Here is a 10,710-nt window from a genome sequence, read left to right on the forward strand (position 1 = left end):
TAGGGCTGCATTTGGAAGTAAGTAATTAAGGTTAAATGAGGACATAAGTGCAGAGCCCTGATCTTATAGGATCAGTATCCTCATACAAGGAGACATTAGAGAGCTCACTCTCTTTCCACCATGTGAAAGTAGAGAGGAGGCAACTGTCCACATGCCAGGAAGATCTCTCACCAGGAATCACATTGGCCAGCACTTTGATCACACACTTGCAGCTTTCAGAACTGTGAGAAATAAATTTCTGTTATTTAAGCCACTTTGTCATGTTTTGTGAGAGCAGCCTGAATGGACTAATATGTTAACTTTGAAATTATGGGCATATATGGGCATATATGGGCAGCCCAGGGCGTGGTCCTGGAGACCCGGAATTGAGTCCCACATCGGGCTCCCTGAGGGGAGCCTGCTTCTCCCTCTGCCTGTGTCTCTGCCTCTTTCTCTCTCTGTGTTTCTCATGAATAAATAGACAAAACCTTTAAAAAAAAAGAATTACATATGTTAAAATATTAAAATATTCAGGAAAAGAAGATACATTTGTCATAAAAATATAACTACTACCTTCTTGTATAGGAAATGGATACTATACTGAAGATTTAGACTGGACATGAAAATGTGTGTCTTGAAAAATAACTGCCAGAACTCCTGCTCATTCAAATGTGAACTACCCTGTGAGGTTCAGCTCAAGTTCTATGGTCCTTAATTCCTTCCCTGAATACTCTAGAGTATTTTCCAGATCTCTCTTCTGAAGGCCTACACTCTCTATAGTCATTACTGTGATCAATAGATGGAGTTTGCCCTTAACATTTTGATTTCATGGAAGGCTAACACAAAATTATCTTAATAGGACAGTGTGACTTTGTGACCTATAACCTTGATTGTACTTGAAATGTGAAAGTAGTCTCTTAAAAATAAGATAAACCAAAGGGTAGCTGATGAGTCTAGGAAAAGTAGAAAAAAAAAAGAGAGGCAGGGGATCCCTGGGTGGCGCAGCGGTTTTGCGCCTGCCTTTGGCCCAGGGCGTGATCCTGGAGACCCGGGATCGAATCCCACGTCGGGCTCCCAGTGGATGGAGCCTGCTTCTCCCTCTGCCTGTGTCTCTGCGCCCCTCTCTCTCTCTCTCTGTGACTATCATAAATAAAAATAAAAATTAAAAAAAAAAGAGAGGCAAATGTTAGGTGCACAGATTCAGGAACAGTCCTCAGAAAAGAAGAGAGATTGTTAGCAAACAGACTTTCCTATTATTATTTTTTCAGACTGTTTATTTCACTCTCAATGAAAAGTAGAGTAATGCAGAGTGCTATAAGTCAATAGGCTTTCATATCTTTGTTCTACTGACAAGAACATCCTTATGATGGGAAAGGTCCATCAGGCTATTTTAATTTGATACCACTAAACATTAAAATGATCTCATTTCCTTCTTTAAAAATCAATGCTCATTTATAAATTCTTCCAGATATGATTTTGCTTTCTCTATAGTGTGCCTAGAATGGAAAGGTAGGCTGGACATAAAGCCTCAAGTATTCAAGTCTTGTGGTAATTATGCTTTCCACTATAACCTGATAATTGGCATTCAGTTTGCTACATCAAACTAAAACTCATTACTAAAATGAGTTTGCTTAATGTAAGTGTGATGATAGGAGGAAGAGGAAGAGGAGGAAGGAGAACAAGGAGAAGGGGGAGGAGGAAGAAAGAGTATAAAAAGAAGAGGAAGGGGCAGCCCAGGTGGCTCAGCGGTTTAGTGCCACCTTCAGCCCAGGGCATGATCCTGGAGACCCGGGATCGAGTCCCACATCAGGCTCCCTGCATGGAGCCTGCTTCTCCCTCTGCCTGTGTCTCTGCCTCTCTCTCTCATGTTTCTCATGAATAAATAAATAAAATCTTTTTTTAAAAAAAAGAAGAGGAGGGAGAGAAGTGGTAGCTGGTATAAGGAACAAGTGAACACATGAAAAAGAAGAATTCTTGGGTCTACAACCATGGTGGGAAGCAGGGCAGGTCATGAAAAGGTCTGGTGGCCCTTAACAAAGATTTGGTCTTCAGCCAAAGAGCTGTGGGAAGTCACTGAAACATTTTAGGTAGGGGAGTGAAATGACCAAATCTGTCTTTATATTTGAACAAGGTCCATTTTATGTCTCTATATATGAATTCTTTAGGCCTCTTTTGAGCAGTGACTACTTTTTTGACTTAAAAAATATATATTTATTTATTTATTCATGAGAGACACAGAGAGAGAGGCAGAGACACAGGCAGAAGGAGAGGCAGTCTCCATGCAGGGAGCTGGACACAGGACGCGATCCTGAGTCTTCAGGATCACACCCTGGGCTGAAGGTGGCGCTAAACTGCTGAGCCATCAGGGCTGCCCTCAATCTAACATTTTTAAATAAACTGAGGCATCTATTAAAAGTTGAGGGATTAGGGGTGCCTGGGTGGTGCAGTTGGTTAAACATCTGACTCTTGGTTTTGGCTCAGGTTGTGTCTCAGAGTTGTGGATCAAGTCTCATGCCAGGCTTTGCTCAGAGTCTGCTTGAAACTCTCTCTCTCTCTCTCCCTCTGACCTTCCCCACCACTTGGATGCTCTTTCTTACTCTTTCAAATAAATAAATCTTAAAAAAAGTTGGAGGAACCAGAAAATATTATATATAGCTCTATAATATATATTTCTTATACATATGCATGCTTATATATAATAATAAGATGGTCAATAAAATGAATAGCTCTGTTTGCCTATGTATTTATCAGCTTAGGATTTATGGCATTATATTTTCATATTTTAAAGTACAGTGATTATTTGGCTCTCATTTTTCATGATATTTGCAAATTATCATTAACCACCAGTGCAGGGACAAACTTTAACTTTAGAAAAATAGACATTGATTCACTTACTGGCTATTCATGAGCTTGGTTATTTTATGCTTGATTACTGAGTGTTTGGATTTGTACATCCAATTATAATGTGCAATAATGTTTTGCCTAAGTTCTTAATCTTGTCACTTCTCATTTAAATGGAGGAAAGTATTAGAATGAAATATTTTTTAATTGACAGACTAATAAAAGAACTTAAAGAAAAGGTCCTCTCTTAATTAAAACCTAATATACATGTGATTGTACTAATTAAACAATACTGACTTTCAGAATCCAATCTCCTGAAAAAGCTGAGATGCTCTTAGCTAAGGTGATTATTCATAGTCAGAAAGCAGCCTGTGGGTCATTACTAGAATTATAAGCTATGATATAGTTAAGAACAAGCATAAGCACAAGGGGTGCCTGGATGGCTCAGTTGGTTAAGCATCCAGCTCTTGATCTCAGCTCAGGTCTTGATCTCAGGGTCCTGAGTCCAAGCTCTACACTGGGCTCTGTGCTGGGTATGGAGCCTACTTCGAACAAACAACCAACCATAAAATCTTGACCATCACCAAACATGAAGTCTATAAGCGTGGCTTTCTCAAAAATAGAGATGGATTAAGAAAAAAAAAAAACAACTATGGGATATCTATACCAATTTCTTGTTGGTCATTGGCATTTATGATGTCTTTCTTATATTCAGTTTGTGAGAATATAGGAACTTATTCAGTAAATAGGTGACATTATGCTATTTATATCACACACAAATCTGGGTTGCTAAGTTGGAGTGGCTGAAAGGAATGGAATTTGAAAATTTGAAAATTTTGTCTCATATTGGTAATGAAAAGGATTCATAAGAAAAACATACCCATTTTGGAAGATTCCACCAAATTCTATGTAGTCAGTTAAAAAGAGCATATAAACCAGGAGATAATTTGGTATTTCAAAAAGGCTTACACAAGAAGTCACAATGAGAGATCACTTTTCTATCTTACTCAATTGAGACAATGAAACCTATATTTATCTTAGCTTTGTGTTTAGTTTAAAAGGAAAAAAGGCATAATAATGGAAAGAGCCTTGAAATAGAACTCTAAGAAGTCAATTCAAGTGTCAGGTTTGTTACTGTGACTCGGCAAGTCACTAAGACTCTTAGGGCCTTTATTCTCTTAATTTGGAGATGGGCACAAAAGCATCGGCTTCATTTATGCCATAAATTGATGTAAGGCCCACACAGGCAATATATGGAAAAGATATTGAAAGGTGTCATCTGAGACAGAGCAATACAGGGACAGATGACGGGTCTAGGAGAGGGTTTAAGTTCAATTCTGCCGTTTACTCACCGTGTATCCTCAGGCAAGTCAGTAAATCCCTTTCAGCCTTGATTCCTTCCTCCACTATATCAGGGAGCTGAATTATAAGGTCCCCGAGAATCTGTGATCTTATACTGAAAAAATCAGTAAGAAAACTCTCTAAAATGCTTTTGTTTCCTATAAATCAGCGCATACTGATTAGGTGTTCGTGATTAATTTTAGTCTCTGTCGTACAAATAAAAGGAAGTCATTATTTTTTTGGCATGAGTAGGCTCACATCCCTTATGAAATGAGATGTGGTTTTAATTTATTAGCTACATATCTGAATGTTCTAAATGTAGGAAAGTGGCAATCATGGAGAATTATGAGAATCATTACATGATATGAAATGTGAGCTTAAAACTAACATTAGAAAAAGATCTGCCCTTGAAATGAAGAAAAACAAAGTCTGTGCTACATTACTCACAGCCTATGTTAAAATCCACGCACCCTGTACAAACAAAAGATTACAACCAAACACAGAGGCATAGCTGCCTTTAACTCACTCGGTTACCCTTTTAATTACTTGTTCTTCTGTAATGCTAAAGTTGGATTTTGTGTACACCACAACTAAACATAGATCAGACAATAGGCAAGGCAACATAAGCTTTTGTTGTAAGTTGTATGAGAATGGGAATTTTTATCTGTCTTACTGGCTGATGTATCCCAAATACTTAAAACAGTGCCTGGTACATAATAGGTATCAAATAAATATGTCTTGAAAAGATGAGTTTGCTTCCATTTTCTTCTTTTGATAGATAAACTACACTCTTTGAAACTTTAATGGACTTCTCTTTATATCATTAACTTGCTTCTATAAAAAGAGGTAAACCAGAAGAACTTAACCAAAGGCAGTTTTAGCAAAAGAAGTAGTTGGGCTACTGTAAATGACCAACACAAATGTTTGAAATCTGACACCCTAAAGTAATCTGGCTTAGCAGTAACGTTTGCTTCAGTGTAAAATTACTAAGCAAATAGGACAAACACAAAAGCTAAAGGACTACACTTTTCATGCTACTGAAGAGAACACTTCAAACAATGGAAGAAAAAAATCTACATACAATTCATAAAATAGGATTAAAGACATAAAAAGAGCTATTAATAAGTAGGACTTTTGTGTTTCCTTTTTTTTAAAACTCAAAACAGTGTGGTCTGCCTCGTGCCCACATCAAAGGAACCCAACTAACTGAGAATAGGAGAAATGAAGGCTCAGTTCAATATCTCTCTCCTGGTGCCCAAGCACATTTTACAAAAATGTTCTTTGAACCAACAACAAACTTAGAAAACCAGAAACAGAACAGGAAGATAAACCCACAAGAGAAAACAACCATGACATCACCACACCCCCTTCCAGTTTTCTCCAAAACATTTTTCTTACCAGATGAACACAGAAAGTCAAAGAGCTCTATTTTTAAAGTTTTAGTCTTGGTTGTGACACAAAGACATCAATGGGCAATCTTTTGCCTTCAGTAAAACATGAGGCTAAACACAAAGTGTGTTAGCTTATAAAAGAGCATGTCTGATATAAGAAGCAACAAAATGAAAGGATGGATGAACCAGTGAGGAAATGAGTAAATGTCTCTAAGAGAGATTTTTAGAGTAATTCAGGAAGAAGTGACAATGTACAAATTAGCTCATGAATTCTCAAGTCTTCTCATATAATATAAAACTACACAGATATACACCTATATATAAGTACAGGTGTATTTAGTATACTTAGTATATGTATCTAGAAAAGTGCTAGCCAGGTGGGAAGAGTCTTGGGAGAATTTTGACAAAAAGCGGGGGTAGGCCATAGCATTACCTACCACACTGTGATGGAGAAAGAAGATTTTAAATGAAATTTTGCTCTGTGTTATCAATGACACTCCCTTGCAGTTTCTTTAGAATATGTAGTAAGGCTTTAAATCACTTTTTAATTATTTCTAGATGTCATTTATTCATTCATTCTACAAATATATATTGATAGAAGCAATTTCTAGATACTGCATTTATACTGGCAGCCTCAGTGAAAACAGACCTTATGGCAAAAGCATGAAAGTCCAGCTTAATATAGGTTACAGCAATAACAACAGCAACACACACAGATTCAGAAGAGGAAAACTGTATTCCAATCCCATATTCCTTGTTCTACTCTTCAAGACATCAATAGTTAAATTAGTTTTTATGGCATGGCCTAGAAGCCTATTATGTACAATATTAAAAAAATGCATTCGGAGTTGTGGTCAGCCAACAGATAAACTTGAATTCAACTGTTCAAGTTGAAGACTGCCTGTTCACTAGGCAACTTTTTCCCACAGCTAGTCGTGATGCTGTTCAATTCTCTTCTAAAGGTTAAAGTAAAGCATTACCAGGCCTCATGAATTTCTCATGAGTTGTGATTAAGCGCAACCAAATTCTAAGCACTGTTAGAAAAATGTCTTCAACCTAAATGAACCGGCATCAAAACTGCCAACAATAATACCCCAAGGCTACTTCCATTACGAATTTGGTCTTTGCTTTAAAAAAAAAAAATACTGTGATACTTCCCTAGATAATGACCCACGTAAAGCGTTCTCCTTGATTAACAATGGCATTTGTCTTATAGCCTGTGCCAGGAATGGAAGCCTGTGGCTTTATTGAAGCCAGTGCAGCAGCAAGAGATCTCTTCTAAAAACAGAACACAGTACTGCTCATTCTTCAAGACCTTCCAGGAAAAACTAGACGATGAGCATGTTGATGTCTTTTAAAAACAATCTACTAAATGTTTTTAGATCCTGTGCCCTGATCACTGGCTGACCTATATATTTTTGGCAATGCTAGCGTCCTAGAGGGCCTGACAATTTGACAAGCAGTTTAGATGGATTTTGAAAAAGCCAAGATAAGCAGACTAATTTCCTAAAAAAAAGTATTTTCTTCTGATCTTTGAAATGCTAAAGGAGCCATGTCAGTGGATTATTTTGAGCAAGGGAAGGTCTGCCTTATTAAGACTGCCATTGTAAACAACTAATCCCCCAGCCAGTCACACACACCACATGTAAGTATATTTTCCAAGCAAGAAGCAAAGACTCTCCATCTACCAGGGATGGATGGGAAGCCAAACTAAGTTGGCAGATTAGATTTGCTATGTAAATTATTGTTTGTTGCTAGTGAATATGGTTGTTGCAAAGGGTATTGTGAAGATCCAATAAAGACAATGTACAGAAAATGTCTATTGTAGCACCTGACATTATCTTCATCACCGTAGAAGTGCATTTTACCCATGCTCAAGTCAGGTGCTTTAAGAAGAAATAAAATGTCAAAGAGATATCTGCACTCCCATGTTCACAGCAGCCAAGTTGCGGAAACAACTTAAATGTCCAACAACAGATGAACAGATAAAGAAAATATGGTACATACCTACATCAGAATAGTATTTGGCCTTAAAACTGAAGGAAATCCTGCAAAATGCAACAGTATGGATGAATCTGGAAGATATTATGTTGAGTGAAAGAAGCCAGTAACAGAAGCACAAATACTACATTATTCCACTTACATGAGGTCTCTGAAATAGTCAAAATCATAAAATCAGAGAGTTGAATGGTGGTTGCAACAGGCTGGCAAGGAGGGAGAGAGAGATGGGGAAATTGCTAACCAATGGGCATGAAGTTTCAATTAAGCAAGAAGAGTAAGCTCTAGAGATTGTACGTTGTACTGTAACAACAATAATGCACTGTATGCTTAAACATTTGTTACGTGTTCTTACTACAATAAAGTAAAATTAAATTAAAAATTTGTAAAAGGAGAAATGCAAAAGAAAAAAATTTGTTTTGTTTTGTTTTTTTAAGCATCGTTTTGGGACCAGATAGCTCCAATATCTCAAAAGTACTACAAGATAATACTATATACTTGAGATTTTAGATTTTCTTGTGATCAAGTATTTCAAACATTACTTTGTTAACCAGTAAGAAGGGGGTGATAACCTCCTAAATTTTTATTATTTCCAAAAGACTCAGTTTATCCACTGGACTTCTTTGGCAGATATGCAATTACCATATTAGAGAAGTAAAAGGAGCTTTAGATATCTTATCTATTCATACACTGAAATCATGGCCATCATCCTCGGATGGCAAGATCATATGAACCGAGTGAATGGACATTTGCAAAATAAATATTACTGGCCAGCTGCTTCTCATAATTTACTGCCTTTAATCCTCACAAAATCTTGCAACATAGGGATTGATAGCACTGCTTTTAAGGTGAAGAGACTGAAGCCAATAAAGATTATAAGACCAGTAGGAAACAAGGCTTGAACTCAGATCCATGTCTCATGTAACCACAAAGCCTTGGTTCTTTACAATACACCTTGCTGCCTTCTGGAAGGTGAAGTGAGTCCTGCAACATCCCTGCTAAAAACAAAATAAAACAAAACAACAAAACAATTTTTGCCAGTTTTCTGGCTGTTACACAGAATCTGTTGATTTCAGAGGAAAGCTGTTCCAAGAGCACACACCTGTAGTAGAGTCGATGGTAAAAAGGGATGACAGGTGTCCAGGAATGAGCTCATAAGCCACTGTTCCATATATCCCAGAATCCCTGTCAGTGGCAAGAACATTGATGATCTCGGTGCCTGGCTGGGTCTGGCCACTAATGCTCGTCACGTAGGTTGACGGATTAAAGACAGGTTCATTATCATTCACATCCTCCATTTCCACACGAACAAAAGCTTGGGCACTTAGTCCACCCTGTTGGATAAATGAGAAATGATTACAAATGGATTTCTCCTGAACACTAAAATGTAGAATAATTCAAAGATCCTAGAACAGAATTTTAAAAGAACAACAAAGATATATATTCATTTTACTTTTAACCTTGAGATATGCGTTCACGTGTATCCGTCCGTGCTTCAGCACTGATTCTTAAACATGAATGAGGTTATCACTTAAAACTCCTATGAGGCAATAAATAATTTCAGACTACAGGCCAACGATATTCAAGGCGTTTTTATTTTGTCCAAAGAGAAAAAAAAAACAACACTTTTATCCCTGGGATAATTTTTAACTGCTAAAGAAGAAAGGTAAGGAAATTTCAGAGCAAGATGTAATTCAGAAAAGGTTGTCAGTGAAAGTCTCACTTAGGAATAGTAAAGATTGACGTATATGAGGGAGCTAGACTTCAGTAATCTGGAGGAAAAGCATAACAGATAGAGGAAAGAGCAAGTGCAAAGGCCCTGAGACAAGAGCACATTGTACGTCCCAGGCCTCTTCGGGAAACAGCAAGGAAGCCAATGGGGTGATGTTAGGATGGCAAGGGCAGGTCATGGAGGGCTCTATGGGTCTCTCAAAAAAGGACCTATTGGAGGGTTTTGAACAAAGGAGTGGCTTGAATTGACTTAAATTTTCACTGTTACTCTAGCTGCACCATTCAGAATAAACTGACGGGCAGCAAAGGGTGGAAGGAGGGCAACCAGTTAGGACCTTATTAGAATCATCAAGTCTGGAGCAGATGGTGGCAATGAAGGTAATTATCCTAAATATCTGGTATCAGATTTGTTTTGGAATTCTGAATTTTTTAAGTTTTAGAAAGATAATAGAGGGCATAAAGGAGTAGTGGTGGTGGTAGCAGTAGTAGCAGTAGTAGTGGTGAGAAGTAGATCCCATACTGTTTATTTTGTGTTGCCTCCAACTAAAAATCAGAGGAAGGGGAGAGAATACAATAGAAGAAAATAATCCTCTGCAATTTTTACTTTTCTAAAGTAAAACATGTGTTCCTACTTTACAGCACCATTTTCCATTTCTGTCTGGTGCATTTGGATACTTTCATCTTTGACAAAAATCCTTGGTAAGTCACAACAGCCTGGGCTTACTCACTCACTTGCCTCTCTCTCCCACTCTCTCTTTTTCTCTTCCTCCCTCCTTCCCTCCCTCCCACTCTCCATTACTGTTCAGGGATGCACTGAGCAAAGAGGAAGAAGGATTCTGCAGAAGAAAGCTTTGGCAGGAGATCAAGGGGGAAGCTCATGCTCACAGGGAGGGCGGGCAGAAAGAGAGTATCCTCTGGGATGAGGTTAACAACAAACCTGCAGATGGCTCTCAGGCTCTGAGGTCCCAAGTACCCTAGGTACTGGGGACTAAAAAACCATTGGGAAATACACCTTCAAAAATAGAGTGGTTTTCCATGTTCTGAGTTGGATAACACGCCAGGGCCATGTCAATTAGCAAATAGAACAGGAGAAATGGAGGCTGGCTACGACTGCGATGAAAATAAGGCAAGTGCCCCACTACCCTCCCCTTCTCCCCTCCCTGCCTTGTGCTTATAAAACAACCTGGGGCTGTGTCTGTCGCAGCCCTGCATGACCTGCAGGTCCACGGTGGAGGGCAGCAAGAGGGGCTGCCGGCTGATGGTCAACAGATGGAGTCCCACATGGCACCTGACAGAGGCCCCGCTGGTTCTCCAACCTGCCTTCCTTCTCCCTTGTTTTCCTCTGGCCTTTCCTTTCCCCTTGCTTTAATACTTCTCCTCGGGTTCCAGAAGTAAGCTCAGTTTGAGGAGGGGGTGAGAAAGCAGGTGG

At 38.6% G+C, this 10,710-nt stretch overlaps 1 protein-coding gene across 1 annotated transcript in view; it reads right to left on the reverse strand.

Moving 5' to 3' along the window:
- DCHS2 (dachsous cadherin-related 2) overlaps positions 1-10,710 on the reverse strand; it is a 225,656-nt gene that overhangs the window by 90,588 nt on the left and 124,358 nt on the right. The window contains exon 3 of the mRNA XM_072773716.1: positions 8,653-8,884. Coding sequence (XP_072629817.1) covers positions 8,653-8,884 — 232 coding nt within the window. The remainder of the gene's footprint in view (positions 1-8,652; positions 8,885-10,710) is intronic.

Source organism: Canis lupus, chromosome 13 (genome assembly GCF_048164855.1).
Source record: "Canis lupus baileyi chromosome 13, mCanLup2.hap1, whole genome shotgun sequence".
NCBI lineage: Eukaryota > Metazoa > Chordata > Mammalia > Carnivora > Canidae > Canis > Canis lupus.